This window comes from Halyomorpha halys, unplaced genomic scaffold (assembly GCF_000696795.3).
Source record: "Halyomorpha halys isolate HHAL.00 unplaced genomic scaffold, Hhal_1.1 Scaffold343.1, whole genome shotgun sequence".
NCBI classification, from domain to species: domain Eukaryota; kingdom Metazoa; phylum Arthropoda; class Insecta; order Hemiptera; family Pentatomidae; genus Halyomorpha; species Halyomorpha halys.
In genome coordinates, this window is record NW_027109758.1 from 871,544 (window position 1) to 889,116 (window position 17,573).

The 17,573-nt window shown below is 31.3% G+C and overlaps 1 protein-coding gene across 16 annotated transcripts in view; it reads left to right on the forward strand.

Annotated features, from left to right (window-relative positions):
* The window catches only part of Rbfox1 (RNA-binding Fox protein 1), a 230,189-nt gene that overhangs the window by 162,742 nt on the left and 49,874 nt on the right, over positions 1-17,573 (forward strand). For all 16 annotated transcript variants that reach the window (XM_067047937.1, XM_067047939.1, XM_067047943.1 and 13 more), the window contains one exon: positions 5,568-5,822. In XM_067047937.1, the coding sequence (XP_066904038.1) occupies positions 5,568-5,822 (255 nt within the window). The remainder of the gene's footprint in view (positions 1-5,567; positions 5,823-17,573) is intronic.

Here is a 17,573-nt window from a genome sequence, read left to right on the forward strand (position 1 = left end):
GAGAGATTCCGAATTGTATTTAAGAGTTCAAATATAGCACTATGTTCTAACTAGGACGAAGATTTACCGTGACATGTATTATGTATTGTGTATCTTGTGATATATTCATGACCTGTGAGCCTGCAGGCTCGCTTGTTCTGTTCTTATTTATAGCCTTGGAATGAACTCCCAGGTGCATCTCTTATTTTAAATTTAGTGCACTGTAGTGGAGTTTCAGTTACAACGAGTGGCAAAATTCATCATTCTTTTCATCCAGTAAAACAAAATTTATTCTGAAATGACAGTAATCTATGATACGGCATGATTTAATATTCAAGTTTGGTCGGATAAAATAATCGGAAGTTGTATATCTTAAGTTGGTTTTTTAATCATTATGCTAGTCAAGTAATAATAATAATTAATTAATTAAGCTCCCTAAAAACCTCATAAGAGCTCAGGGAAAAAAAGTTATTTCTCCCAGTTTTGTATTACTTTATTGAAAACTACATAGTTACTAGTAAAAATTAATGAGTAATAAGGGGAATAAAAAAAAATTAATAATAACGGTAAAACATTAGTTATTGAACTGAAATTTGGGAAAAACTTATCTCAGAAATTATTAAACTTAAAAGAATCTTCAGTATTAGCACTCAAACTAAAGCTATTTGAATGTACTATACATTGGTCTATAACTAGTATTTTCTTATGGGTGATAGTTTTCATGATATTTGCCAAAATAAATTTATAAAATATTTACATCTCGAGAACCACTGAATTTAAAGAGCTTAGGGCCCATATTTTAGAAAATTTATTCTTCATTAAATAATTTGATACAAAGTGTTTTAGATAATTTTAACAAGGGAAAAAAAATGGATTTTTTTGAATAACCATGATGCTTATGCGTGCATTTTAAATATTCCAGTTTTTACGTTTTAATGACACTTCGCACATCCATTATAAGGTAAAAACTGAGCAATTTTCAGGAAGGGGATAGCACATTATTTTTTTTACTTAAAAAACTCAAAAATGAATTTTTTGTAACTTCTGAAACAGCCACCATTTTTCATTAAAGTAGTCGAAAATTGCGGTGAAATAACAGCCTTTATTGACGTCATGGGCTCTTGGGCTTTCAGAATTCTTCTTGTGATTTATACAACCTGCTTTTATGTTAAAAGTCTAGGCTCAGTGTTAGTGATACAGAGATCATGTTTATTTTTTTTGCAAGACCAACTCCGGTGCTAACAGAACAGAGAAAGTTTCTCTTTACTGCGCTGGCAAGCCTTACTTATGCGAATATTATATCTCCCAAGCCCCTAGAACCTCGCTATTTAAACCCCCTGTAGTAGTGGAGTATTCCATAATGTCCATAAGTAATTACTCAGTATGGCTGGTTCTCAAATGGGCTCGCTTAATTAACAAGTCTTGAGCCTTGGTTCTGTTAGCACAGTTCTCAGTTTGCACAGGGCCGCCATGTTAAAACTTAGTCATCCGTTAGGCCCTCACAAATGTGCAACTTTCTACGACCTTTGTTGGAACGAGGGAATTTTCTCGGAAGACGTATTTGAACTGTTACTTCGTCGAGTTCCCAACCAGTATCATTGTTATTTTTGGTGTTGTTTGAATATTTGTATTACTTTAACTCCAATTTATTTGGTCCTATTAATTTAGATAGTAGTGAAGTTCAGAAAGACTATGTTAAAGTTCAAGAGCCCAAGAGGAGAAAAAAAAAATTTATTTTAATATAAAAGTATTTATTTTTTTCAAATAAAGAAACAATTATTTTCTGAAAAGAAAATTTTTGTTTGGTTTTTTTCTATTTTTTGTTTGAATACCTTTATTATGCAAGAAATAAAGTAAATGTCATTATAAAGTAAATATTGTGGTATTTAAGGCGTATGTCTGTATGGATGGTCATTTTATTGGTGAAAACCTAAACTTTTCACTCTATTTTTATTCAGAGCTCTACATCCTGAAAACTAGCAATAACACTAAAAAAATTCTTAATTATTATTTGAAATGGAGTAAATTTTCTAAAATATGAGCTCCAATGGTATCTCTGTTTACGTTCTATAGTTTTTTTGATATTGATAGATTTATTTATTGATAGATATTACAATCTGCCACACAGTTGTGGGCAATAGGTAATATTGATAAATGATCTCATACATACTAAAATAAAAAAAAAAAATAAAAAAAATAAAAAACTCTTAAAATATATACAAACAAAAGGATAGACAAATTCGTTCTATAGTATATTTAAAAAGTGAATTAATTTTTGAGAATATCATGGAAAAATCTATTCGGACTCATATTTTAGCGCATTTTCTTTTAAATGATGATATATTAAATTTTTAATGTTATATTATATTAATTTTTTTAAATGAGTTACCAACCTTCCCTCTACGCCACAACCCCTGATGAAGACCTGAAACTCAGGTCGAAACGTCGGCATAAAATAAATAAATATGGTTTTGTTTATTTATGTTGTTCTTTGCTGACCGCACCCCCCGACAAACTTCTTCAAGTATTAAATTTTTAGTGTTGTCAGTAGTTATTGAGATAATGAGCTCCGAATGAAAAATTAATTTTTTGTAACGTCTTGAAACAGCTGGTATTTTTTATTCCTGTTAACTTGATTGGCACAGCCATTAATTGTGACTAGTAACTAAACACAGTTTTCATTAATTTAGCCAGAAATTGGGGGTAACTAACTACGTAATTTTTCCCCCTTGTCCCCTCGAGTTCTTGGAGTGTGTCGAATATTTGTTTTTTTACTATATGGATCACTTTATTTGATCAATATTAACTTTAGGTGTCTTAAGAACGCTATGATCTCCATTGAACTGTTAAACTACTAACAAGTCGTCACCGATGGATTGCAAAATTTTTCGTTTCGGCGTTCGTTAAACCCAAACCGGGCAATTATTCACTTACAATAATTGTTGGTCGTTGGTTCTGGTTCTGCCTCGGCTATTTTAATGTGGAGAATTTATTCGCTTGTCAGTTATTAATTTAATTCATTTATCTATTAATGCGTCAATCGTCATCATGAAGATATTCTTGGGAAGTTGCAAAGAATTTATTTCAGTACAATGAATGTAGGATTTGAAAATATAATTTATAATGCTACCAGCAAACGTATATATTCACCATCTATTCTTGATAAATAATTAATAAAGAGAAGAAGGTCCGGTGTAGTAAAAAATTACATAAATAGTATTATTCCATGTTTATTAATAAATTATTTGACTATTGTCAAAGTTATTTTTCTTTCTACTGAGTTATTTTTCACCGTATGAATAATATTTACTAAGAAAATCTCTTAGGGTACCGTTACATTACTTTTGGTCTAGTGTTCAGATTTATGACCAATCTTAGTATTTTAATAGAAGAGAATGTAATGCAAATTTGCAGAGTATTTGCATTGCAATATCCGAAAACGTCTCGGATATAAAAGTCTTTGTGAAGTAGTACTTCATTGTGGAAGAATGGCCCGTCCACTATTTTAACCAAATATTTTTTTTGGAATGAGTGAATTCGTTAGACATTTTTTCAGTGGTTTCAAAGTTTTCTGTTCTTAAAAAATATCTTCCCATATTTGTAGTTACAAAATTACATAATTTAACACAAATGTGGTCTGGTGTAAAATGAGAAATCTGTGATTGTTTGTTATTAATTAGGTAGCTTATTGGAACGTATAATTGCACCTTGAATTAATTACCTACTCTGTTGACTCTGTAAATTCATTGAAAAGAGCAGCAATTATTTTAACGAGTTTCTTTCGTTCATTACCATTACCATATTGTTATTATTGTTTACCGCCTGATTTGTAATGGTATACATTAGTAAGTTTATTATATTATATTATCTCTAATTATTTCCCAGGTCTCCTATTAACTCCATCGTAAGTACACTGTAATATTTGTATTTGTATCTCACCATAATTCTGGGAGCTCTGAATAAACAAAGAACATAATTTAATATCCTTTTTCCATTTTTTGGCTAAGGCATGTCGAGTGTGTTTAATTCTCTGCAATTTATGTAATCAGTAAATATTTTTTTCTTGAAGAAGTTTGTCGGGGGGTGCGGTCAGCAAAGAACAACATAAATAAACAAAACCATATTTATTTATTTTATGCCGACGTTTCGACCTGAGTTTCAGGTCTTCATCAGGGGTTGTGTCTTAGAGGAGGGAAATATTCGAACTGCCTTTGCTGACCGCACCCCCCGACAAACTTCTTCAAGCATTAATCTACGGTCAACTATCTACACCTCAATATAAATATTTTTTTCTTGACGCTCTCGAAAAAGTAATCTGTTTCTCTCACTATATTTTATAGCAGTCGTTCCAAAACTTTTTTAAGGGCACCCTTCTTGGGATAAAAAATTCGCAGCACTCTACTTGGGCTAAAAACATTTCGCAGCACCCTTGTCGAGCCAAAAACAATTTCATTGTCGGCACACAATTGTCCTTAGAGCGGTTGAGTATGTCGGAAAAAAATAAAAAACTATGTAAAGTAAATGCTGTAAAGTCATATTAGCCACTTTTTCTTTATTTTGTAAAATGTTGAGGAAGTGGCTTTGCCTTCGGTACTCTAGCACTCACTTTGGGAACCACTGGTTTATAGTCCATTCCTAAGAAAGAATATAGAATTTTTTTTTATCAACTGTTCCAAAAGTTCTTTGTGGTTTGTTAATGGTTGCATATGTTTTTTGGGGGTGCTAAATCCAAATTTTAGGTATATCGATTGTTTCAAACGACTTTGCAAACATATAAAAAAAAAAAAATTTACAACTTTTTTTGGTTTTTCATTTATGACAAGAAAACTAAGAATTTCTCGAAGATTAACATTCAATATGAAATTAAAGAAGAAAAAATATCCTAGTAAAGTTAAATGTTTTATTTATTTTTTTGCCAAACTTAATGCGCTTGTAGAATAATGCTTACTTTTCAATTCTCTATGGAAAACACTGTAGAGTGTTCTGACCTGTTTTGACCTAGGCATATCTGAAATTATTAAATATAACAGTCGGATGGGATTTTTCCGCCGAGAATCGATAAGTGGCATTTCTTAAGCCTCCCTTAGCGGCGTTAGAAGTTTAAGATTTTGTAGAAACGTTTGTCCATTTTAATGATACTTACAATTTTTTTTGTTCATTATTATAATTTATAATGATTTCTTGTTTGAGAGTGGGTGATTAATTAAAAACACAACTTCTTTTGATCGTTTGTTCCAACTTCGTTTATTCTTCTATAACCTTTTTGTCCAGGCCAGTGTCAAGAACTTATTTTGGTATATCTTCGTCTAAAATTTTTATTTACTGGGTATTATAGCTGTCGACCAAATTTCACTATATTATCTATAATGTTAAACATAAATTACACTAATAGCCTGTAGTAGGTGCATAAATTGAGATTATTGTCAAGTCTATATTCATTTGTTGTAATAACTTTTCCAGTATTAGATTATATATCCAATTTTTATATAAATTTCTCAATTAATATACTTTTTATAGCCTAAAAAATATTTAATTTTTTATAATAATTATTAATCATATTGTTAATATACTATGTATTAATGTTACAGCACATGGTGCAGGCTGGGATGACGGCTTCGCCGTACCAGCAGGCAGCGGCGGCGGCTGCGGCGCAGTTCCAGCCCCAGAACGGCGAGGCGGCGGCGGCGGCTGCTGGAGTCGCTGTTGTGGCGAGTCCCCCCGCGGCCCTCAAGGACCCCCCGGCTCCCCAGGCCAAGGAGGCCGGGCCGCAGGCTCCAGCACCCTTCTCCCCTTCGCAGGGCCCTCCGCAAATCAACGGTCTCGAACAGCAGAGTGTCAACATTGTGAGTAGCCTTTTTACATTTTCTACTTCATTTTATGTACTTATATGATATCTTATTCATTAGATGCATATTTAGAAAAAAATAACCTGTTTTAGTTTAAACCGTAATATTCATTGAAATTTTATAAGGATTAAAGTAATTCAATGATATTTATGGGCATAGATACGGGATTTGGATAAACCAAAATATATGGTTAGCAGTAGAAACGCGAGCAATTTCGGTGATATAGATACAGGAGGAAATACGTTTGAACAGGTAGATAAGTTTAAGTAGTTTAGGTTTATATGGTAACTAGAAAAAATGATGTTGATAAGGAAATAAAAGCTAGGTTGAAGGCGGGAAATTCTTGTTATTTTTCGATTTCGAAACTGCTTAGCTCGCGCCTCTAAACGAAAAACTTAAAAATTAGAATTTACAAAACTATTATCCTTCCCACTGTTCTTTATGGATGTGAGTCGTGACCTCTTACACTAAGGGATGAACAGCGTCTTAGGGTTTTCGTAAATAAAGTATTACGCAAAATATTCGGACCGAAAAAGGATGAATTAATGGGAGAATTTAGAAGATTACACAACGCTGAATTAATGGACCTTCACCCGGTAAATATAATTCAAGTTATAGCATAACGGCGTATAAGATGGGCATGTTAGGTTATAGGGCTTAGTAACAAGCGGATCCCTAAAATGGTAATAAACACTGAACCAACGGATAAACGTCCGAGGGGTAGACCGAAACGTAGATGGGAGGATTGTGTTAAAACAGATTTAGTGAAATTGGGTTTGGAGAGGCATTACTGGAAGGATGTATGCAGAGAGCGTTTGGTGGTATCGGCATCGAACCTTCGGGTTCGTTAAGTCTTTATTATTATTATTATTATTATGGGCAGAAATATAAAATAGGCATTTTTGTCCAACAGTCAAGTTTAAGACGATGAAAAAGACATGCATAACCTTCACACTAGACTTCAAAACAGGAATATTCCTGTTTTATATATCCAAGGCTTCTATTCTAAATACCTAGCAAGACTTCTCACTTTCCTATTAACAAGGAACTTTAACAGTCTACCTGACAGTAACAGCCTAGCTGACCTGAGGCAGAAAAATATTCCGGTATTTATCCTTCCAATTCGCATAATCTTGACAATTATAATAAATATTATGTACATTTATTACTGTAATTGTTTTAATATACTGGGCAATATGGTCTTTAGCCTTGAAGAGTAATTTCTTAAATCTTGTTAATACTTTGACTGGGCCCCTTTAGTCAGGTTATTGAACTAACCCATATTCCTAGGTAGTTAATGTATATAATTGTTTTGTTTTGTAATTACTAAAATATTTATCTACCCCTCTTTTATTACGTAGGTAGTTTAATACAAATTTCGTTATGCAAAAAAATAAACGTATGAACGTGTTCAAAGGACCTTTTCATGCACACCTCTAGTTTCTTCTAATCAAAAATGGCTAGCATAGAAATTATAAAATAAAATTTAAAATGGAAGAATAAATCAACTATCGACTTCATCTGCTACTTAGAGCAATATCTCTGAGGCAGAACCAACTACTAAGAATTGTTTTAAGTGAATAATCGCTCTGTCTGGGTTTAACGAACGCCAACCGAAAAATAGCATTATTTCATTGACCGCAACTTGACTTTTACTATTTCAATCCTTGATCTAAAGGGACTGTAATCTAAAATGGTCTCAATGATTAATTAATTTATTAATATATCCTAATATTTAATAAAATAAAAATAATAAATCTTAATATAATAATTTAACTCTTGTGGGTTCTGTAGCCCTTCTGGGGTCCACCCAGCCTCCTTAATTGGGTAAAAATCTGGCGGTCGAGCGTGATTCTGACCAAATAACCCCCTTGCACAACCGTTGGTCTAGTAACAGTACTTCCTTGCAAAGTACTGAACCTCTGACCCTTCATGGGTTGTAGCGGTATAGATTTTAATTTTTTTTTTAATATAAGAATTTAAAAAAAAAATTATAGATATAGAAATTTTTATATCAAAGTCATGGATTCTTAATAATTATAATACATATATTTTTTTCAAGAATAATTTCTATAAGAACACATGGAATCGATTACCAATCACTTAACCTATGCCCTTGTTTCTTTCTTATCGCATTCGGTGCCTGGTTGTATCAGAAACATTATCTAAATTAATTTTGTATTCACCCATAAATATTCTGAATAATTAATGTTTCAGTTTCATATACAAAATAAAAGTTTTTTCTAGAAAATGCCTTTTCACATAGAACCCATCTTGTTCACCTTTTGCCCCGAACTATTGCTGGTTACCAAATGCTTAAGATATCTAAAAATAAGATGGTCTTGGGACTTCCTAACGTACAATAAATATTGAAAACTTACCAATTAGTAATTCCATCTAAGGCTATTATGTGTTTTTTACTCATGTTGTAAAAAATAATACTCCAGATAATCTTTTTTTTTTTAATTTTACAATGCAAAAAACAAAACAATTAAACTTGCACCGTGGCAAAATCTTTGACGTCTGTTGCGGTTCAAGTCATTGTTATTTATCGATTATGACAGGCTTTGGTAAATGATGTTCGTATCCACAAAATAGAATAAAATAAAAGTTCATGTTATATCAAATCAACTTATCCATGTTACAGAAGAAGAACGTGGTAGAATTGCTCAGCTTAGTTTTGTGAATTTTATTATTTTCTCGTCCAATATGCACCTTTTATATATGTGAATCTAGAAAGATCGTTAGGCCCATCCAAATTGGTTTTAGCAACGCAATCGTATATAATTTGTTTGTTGAAAATTTCATTTGAAACCAATTTCAAATACTTATACCCGTTGAAATTGATTGTGTTTTTTTTTCTTTTATAAAACATTCTTTAAACAAATTAAATGTTGACTACGGCATATGACATTTACAGGCATTCTATTGAATTTTCACATTTCGTATTTTTTTACATTAATTTTTTTCCGTGTTTTTATTTCATGTTTGTGTAAAAATAAACACATATTTTAACTTTTTTATCAATTGAAAATCTCATCCCTATTTATTGCTATAGTAAAACATAAATGAACTGCTGAAAATAAATCTCGTAGATTTATAAGGGCTCGAAAATGGAAAAAGTATTACGACTCTTTCAGCTACAGGAAGTTTTACTAACTTTCATCGTACGGTCCGGTAGTAGCGAAAGTTGTTTTGATATTACCGCTGCTACGGTTTTGAGGGCTATCACCATCTATTAGATATCAGTCCTGATAACTTGATCTATCTTTCTTGATCGATCTATATCCGCCGGAGATTGCCTTCTGGCTCGATTGTTTGTTCATCGCCATACGTCACATAGCCCTAGATATCTAGTAGATCAGTCTATATCCCGTATCACTTATCATTATTATATTGCTTTCAATTATTTAACTTTCCTGTTCTTCTTTTCATTATTCAATGTAAAATCTTAATTTACATGATTTTAGTAATTAATTTAATTAAATTATTTTTATTCCCGAATAATTTTCGTTCTCCTTATTAATTGACTTAGGTTTATATTCAAAGAGAATACAAGACCAGGCTTTCAGAAAGAATTAAAAAAAATTAGGAGAAAGGATCAAGTGGGTGTTAACCTAAAAAATATATATATATCCCCACTATATGGGGTCACATGGTTGGCAGTTACAGAAAATAAGAGACTGTTGTAGATTCCGTAAGAAGCTAATTTTCTCATGGTAATCCTTTAAGAGCTCTTCAGAAGAACATTAATCTCACCAGTTAAAAAACCACTATGGTCATCAACTCTGTGTATTGCCCAAAATTGTCATTCATACATAGGAATCTCAGAATACTGGAAGAACGCTGGATCACCGCTACATTTTTTTTTTCGTTGTAAATCAAATTTTACATAAAAAAAAAAAAAAAAAAAAAAGATTTCATATAATTTTTCCCAATACCCTTAGACGAGAAATAAAAAAAAATGAGCTTTTAGTTTTTGGGCCTTAACCTGATACAAATACTGTGAGAAACCCCTATTAAATCAAAACCTGATCTATTTTAAAAAAATTTTTAAATAACAAAATAACTACTAACTAAATAACTACCTATAATATCCCGACGGTATGATATAGAATTGTGAGGTTGAGAATTTTTGAAACCCTTATTATTAAGTTTTTACATTCAAAAGGAGAATTGAGAAGTTCAATATTTTTAACTGATTCACTCTTTACTTTTCAACGGTTGATTCTTATTGTCTTTTTCCTATTTTTTATTGTAAAAGAACATAAAAAAAAAATAGATTTATTCATATTGGAAGAAAATAGTTGTCCGTATGAAGTAGATTTAACTTACCTTACCCAGACAGAGGCATTACGCTTCATTGTTCAAAAAATTATGACTTTATCAATATTTGTTAATTTATATCTGATAATTTAACAATTATATTAATAATGAAGCATAATTTGGTTCAGGCATAGGTAAAGAAAATAAATTATTATTCCCCAAATTATCACTTGAACCCCTTGACTTCTCATTCCCTCAGAATATTTAGGTATTTTTATTTTTGTTTTGGACAACTGGGGAAGACCTGCAACTGACTGACCTGTTGTCAAATATCTCTTTTGATTTACTTTTGTATTAAAAAAAAAGAAGTATTTTTAAAATTAATTGTGCATAAGTTTATTTAAATTGTAGGAAGATAGATTTTGCTGTGTGTCTGTTGAGATTCATTAGCAAAAGTCAACTCTCTGATTCGATTCCCTATTCATGAGTTTGCCAAAGAATCTACAATAAATTAATTGAACTACTGAATTTTTAATTTATAACGCGACCGTAGAGAAAAAAAAAAAAATATACTCGATACAAAAATAAGTCAAATAAACATGTATGGTCATTGAATATAATGATTGTTGAGGAAACCACTACGTAAACGGGCCGAGGTTTTCTATTTGCAATTGGCGTTGGGAATTGAAACCCTCCCCCCCCTTCTACCTAATTCCTGCATTCCTCAACAGTAATAGAAACTTTCCCTTCGTATTTGTCGTCATCGGACTTATTAACTAGCTTAAAGACTAAGGCAACTTTCCTAGCTATTTCTCAAACTCGCTACTCAACTCCAACTCAAATTATTAACAGCTTTATCATTTTCCCATCTTATAAAAGCTGTTAATATCCATTTACCGTGGATAATATGTCTTTAATGAGCTCCTTCTGGAGAACTTTTTCTTCATGCATCTTTTCTGTGGGCATCTTTGGTGTTAAGATTTAATTTGGCGTATTCTTTAATTAATTTTTCTTTATGGTTGTTTTACCTCATTATGTATCGTTATGAGTTATGTATCGTTAGTACAGTTATTCTATATGAAGGTACAGTTTCTATTAAGTCTATATCTGTCTACTTTTATAACACACTTTATTTCTGGAATACTTAACGATGTAAGTGGTAGGAGTGGATATAAAATAAATATTATAAATAAATAGTTAATATATTTATTTTTACGAATTCTCAAATCACATATTTACTGCTTTGTGTACAGGAATTACAGAACAAAAGAAATAGTAATATGTATTTATATACAGGACTCAGAACCACAAAATGATGGAATATTACCAAATATACATATAAATCTTCTAGGATGAAAATAAGTGTTTGCTTACACAAAGATAAATCATCAGAACAAAGATGTAAACAGATAATAAAAGGCGAGTAAATGACAACTTAAAAAGCTATTAACTACAGCCATTATGCGCACAAAATGAAGAATTGTAAGGGGGTTAATTTTATGATCTAATTTCGAGAAAATTATTTACAGTTTAGAACGGTAAGGATAGTCAAGAGAAATGTATCGTTCTCCTGACCACCAAATAAAAAAACACATAGAAATGAGACATTTAAATTAAAAAGCTATATCAACTGATATTATCTAGCATAGAAAATATTAGGAATGTTTTTGAAATGGAACGTCAGTAAGCTTAGGGAAACATGACCTTTGTTGTGAACTTCCTTATACAAAAAAATTTTAAATACACAAAAACTCTTATAAACAATAAAATTTACATCAAACTAAGTTCACAATAAATAACATTTGTTCACACTGTACATGTTTTTAAGTGATAGAAAATAAAACTTTCTCGATTATCTTCTTACCGCTGTTAACTGTCTATTCTCGAAATTAATTATCACATTAACGGCCTTTCTATTCTTCATTTTTGGTGCATAAGTTCTGTAGTTAATAGCTTTTTAAGTTCTAATTTCTTGAATCTTTAATAACTGTCTATATTTTTATTCTAATGATTTGTGTATGTATAAACAAACACTTAATTTCTTCCTAGAATATTTATTTGTATATTTGGTTACAGTCCTTCATTTTGTTGCACTGAATTCTATATATGTATATACATTACTACTACTTTTGATTTGTACACAAAAAAGTAAATGTGTGATTTGAGAAATTGCTACCTAATTCGTACAAATTAAAAATAAACATATTATGTTTTTATATATACGAAGATGGTCAGGGTTGCGGTCAAAGGAGAAACAAAAATAGTTTACAACTATTTTTTTGTTTCTCCTTTGACCGCAACCCTGACCATCTTCTTATATATCAATTTTTACGGTCAACTATATATATTATGTTTTATTTAGTTATTTTTAATCTTTATCTCATATCCATTCACTTACATCGCGAAAAAAATAGACTCTATGTGAATATAACTATCATCTCGTGTCTAAAAGGAACCTAGGAGATATCTTAACCAGTTTCTTTTTAGCGTTCTTGGAATAAATATATAAGTGTTTGTAATGTTTTTTTTTTTTTTTGCTTCCATAGTGAACCAGTTATAGCTCGAAAGTATTTTTTGTTCAAAATTTTGTATTGTTTTAATGTGTCTTCGTATTTGAGTAAATATTTGAACTATTTTTTTCACTCTACTGGGCATAATTAAGCTATTCAAAGTTGTAATTTCAAATGTCCGCTTTTCTGTTACTATCAAAATTTGAAAATGTTTTGAGCTTTATTTCAGTCCTGCTGGACTTGGACCAGCGTTTGTTTATAGTCGGAAGGTAATGTGGTTAACATCTGTCTTACTCAGCTAGATCCCTCCTGTAATCAACCATAGTGGCCATATCCTATAATTAGAAATAGGAGTAATAATTGATTAATTCACTTAGGTTTCTGGTCAATGTCTACTGCAACTTCAGGGAATGAAGCTGAGCTATATTTTACTAGACTGAATTCAGTAATTAAGAATATATCAATAAATAAAAAGTTATGGTGGATACGGATTTTTGTTTTATTTTCTTATCCTAATTAAATACTTCTTTGTCGAATTGGAGCTTAGTTCGATTTATTTTAACTAATTATAAGTTGAATTGGCTCTCGGGACTGGTTTTTATCAACCATTTCATAACTTTTAGAGCTGGAAAATTAAATTCAGATTTAATTTCTCTCCCTCCAATTATTGTGGGATTTTTTGCTTGGACTCTTTGTGGCCATAATGGAAAAATCCATTGTCTCCCTTTTCAATATATTGAGTGTTATAGTGGAAATTGGACAATGTATTTTTTCTCTTTGTATCTTTAAATAATTTTATCATTCCTGTCACGCTGAAACAATTGAATCGCTTTGTAGTTTTTAAGCCGGTAATATTAGAATAGCATACTTTTTACCATTTCAGGAATTTAATAAAATTTTGTATGAACTGCTGTAATATAACTAGGAAAACTGATTGATATTGAAAAGGTTTTTTAAATGATATTTGTATTTTATATTCTTATAATTTGTTCTTATAAAAAAAAAATTTATGGAAAAATATATTTAGTAATATATATAGGAAAAAAATATATATAATATATAATATAATATATATATAGGAAAAAAAAATTTTATGGATTGCTTCTGAACAAAATTTTAAAATAATTAACCTTATTAGTGTCCCGATATCATTAAATTCTACAGAAATAAATTTAATGATATCGGAACACTAAAATTTTATTATATTGCAAAACTAGGCTTGCATTCATTTATTGCATATTAACTGGGAACAGCTATAACCCGAGTTCATGACAGAAGTGTTTTATATCCAGATGCACGCTTGACAAACGGATGGCTTGTAGTGAGGTGCCTTATATCTCTATGCCTTATATCAAGGTTTCATCAGTTTGGTAGTTTCAAATTAATAAATACTAGTTTCTAGTTCGCCGCCTTGCAATGAATTAATGATGTAGCAACGTGTTATATTAATGGATGGAATTATCTCTTAGATATTATATCCATATCAGATAACCAATGGTATTAAGATTCAACAATCCATTTTGTTGGTCCATGATGTAAGGTAATTTTTTGCGGTGGAAGTGCAATTATGCTAGTTTTGATCGATTAGATCCTGCTAGTCCTAAATATATGCAGTACATCCATAACCTCTTAACATAGGAAACTCTTCCTGAAGCTTTGCCAACAGTCATGAAAACCAATTTCTAGGAGCGAAAGTCCTGAAGGTTTTCGAATCCATAGCTTTTCTAATATATTTATTTTTATACGCAATAGCGTACATACTTGTGGTTATTCCGCTATCAAATATTACTGTAAAATGTATTTATATGTAGTGAATGTGTCCTTACAAGTATTTTAACATCTGTAGAGTTTTAAAGCAAATAATTAGGGACTATTTGTCATCAGTTATTTATTAATTATTAGCGGTTGATTATTCCTTAACCGATGAACTGCTAACCCCCCAATATATATTATGAGTAGGTGAAGGCTTAGCAGGAATTATCTGGAATGTCTTTGGGTGGATGTTGTCGTTGGCGCTTGAATTAATGGGTGACCAAGTTGGTGGCCCTGCGGTACACCGACTCCAACCACACTGCTTAAGGATCCCTCTGTCGGATTACTTGGGCTAATTAGAGCTCTGTTTCGTTACCAAGAGTTTCCTTGATTAAAGTTGTTATTTAGGGTGAAGTCACCCAAAATTTTATCAGATGAGCCATTGACCTTCAATAATTCCTCATTATAAAACATTATTTCATTAATTCGAATAATTAAATTTAACAAAAGGAGAAATTTCTTAATTAAAAAAATATACATTATTAGAAAACACTACTTCATTAATTTGACAAAAGCAGGATGCCTTGGACTAGCGTAAAAAATAACAATATCTGTAATGATTTAAATGTGAACAAAGCAAAAAAAAACAACATATTGGTATATTTATTTTTCCTGTATTTTTGTGTATGGGACTATGTACTTTTTCTTCAATGAGTTTGATCTCTAGTTTTTGAAATATTGAGTGAATTGAGTGGAAACTGTAAAAAGTTAAAAGATTCTCAAAGAAAGGCGATCAAATGCTGTTATTTTTCCAACGATTGCCGCTTTTACTCCATTTCTACATATTCCCCATTCCATCCTACATGATAATATTGATTTATAGAAATTCAGTGTAAAACTTATTTGTTAATGTTATTATTATTAAACTTATTCTTTATTAAATACGGTCTCTTATCCCAGTAGAAACAGCATTTGTAGTACTAAACTCAGCTATTCTGGTTCAGTTCAATGGTTATATTATAATTACTCTCCGTAAGCACTATTGTATGAAATAAAACATAAGCTTCATAAACAAGATTTTATTCTTTGTTATTAATTTAATCTTAATTATTATTAATTTTTTCTAATTATATTCTATAATTGAATAGTTGTGCCATTAATTTCAGGTCTCTGAAAAATTCCGTATCCGAAAAAATGTCTTTTGTTTTATCAACAAAAAAAAAAAAAGAAGAAGGAGAAAATATCCTTGGTGGCAAAAAAAATTAAATAAACTTCCAAATACAGTTTGGGATGTTTCGGAACGTTTGAACTGTGGAAGTTATGGCCATGAAAAACCCACCGCCAAGGTTAGGCAAAAAGAATTAGAAAGTGTACAAATCCTTGCTGTCTTCTTCCTTTGAGGACTTCAATAAAATACCAAAACAGGACCCGATGATATACACCGCCCTCTTAAGTACAAATTTATACGTTTCCGAAATTGTGAACCAACTAAGAGATTAAAAATTAATTTGCTTAGGAACCACAGATGGAATTTCAACATGCTTTCTTTTATAATTCGATTAGGATTTGAAAGTTTTAGGCATTTTTAACGGATAATAATCTGGATATCTGACATATCACCTATGATTACTTGTCTACCAAAACTGCCCACCCTTCGAAATTTATACTCCTCTTTCCCTTCCTATCCTCTCGCGCCTTACACTACCACCGGTGGGGCATACTCAGTGGATACGAACCTTTTGGCATATTAGAGCTATATTAGAGTTTTGATGCCTCCTTTTTCTTCCTCTAATAATGATGATCTTAATACATGATTGATAATTCTTTAAGAAGCCATATCTATATGATATAACCTTAAAACTGTTTAAGAATTGTCACCAATTGCTATAGTACTTCAGGCTTATTTAATAATAATGAATCACTGGGTATCATAATTCCAATTATGCAATATTATACATCCAAAAGTCTCAGTTATTCCCTTTCTACTTAACAAGACACATAAGTAATTTTTTACTTGAGTTTGTATAGATCTTACGTAACGTTGCTTAGGCTGTGGTACCGCGAAAGTTTGAAAAATCAACAAAATAATATCATTCAAGAAACATTCCTTCTCAACCATCGTTTTGTAAAATATTTCTAATGCTTTTTTGGCATTCCGGACCATTACATACGGCTATTCATGATATAATATATTATACATTATTAAGTAGGTTTAACACGGTATTTGGATCATTTGTAAGACCTTAATTCGATCAATTTAACCCATTGAGAAATTAAAAGAAATCTCCTGTTGTAAACAATAACTTTTAAAGGCTAGTTGTTTATCATTTAATATAAATTTGTCATTAATATGTATTGACTAGCAAGAATGCTCATTAGAAAATACTGAAGGAAGAAGAAACCGAAGGTAAACTTGAAATAAATGAATGAAGCCACCTTATTCTTACTCTGGAGATTATATTTGAAATGAAAGAATTCAGCCCTGACCCCAGTACAACAGTTCCGGAGAAAGAACTAATTGAAAAGGAGGGAGAAGATAAAGAGTTGAGGCGTAATAGGATTGGATGATATTGGAAAAAGTACACCCCCTTCTCCGTCGGCTCCAAACCAATAGAATGTTGTCTCTTATTTAGGAAGGATTCTTCCAGGCTTTTCCAATCTAATTCTGATTCTTTTGTCGTCCTAAGATCCTCCTCTTGGGCTAGTATATTTTAGAGTACCGCCTCATGACATCAGACAGCATCCCTAATGGTACCGGGAAGGTGGCCTTAAAGGACAAGAATGTATATTCCTTGGGAAGGGGAGAGGAGCACACTGAAGCTCATTAATTTTTCATGAAGGAGAGTACAAAAGGAAACAGCGCAGCTATATTGAGTAGTGAATACCTTTCTGCCTATGTTCTCCTTCCTATCTTAGGGCTAGTAGGGGTAAGGATAGAAACATAATAATAAATTGGTGTACAAAACGTAAATATTTCAACCATTATTCGAGGTTAGCACGGCGTTGAGCTCTCTTCATTGCAACAAGTACTTAAGTTCAAGGATAAGACTCTGTTCCTATTCCTTTGGCTATTGATTTGACGTCACTGTTTTGTCCTGTATTTACTCAAATAAATATTTATAACTGAATAAGTATCGAAAAGTTGTCAGTCAAAGTGTAAAAAAGTCTCCGAGTAAATTAAAAGAAATAAAACGATCAGTAAAACCATGGTCGACATCCT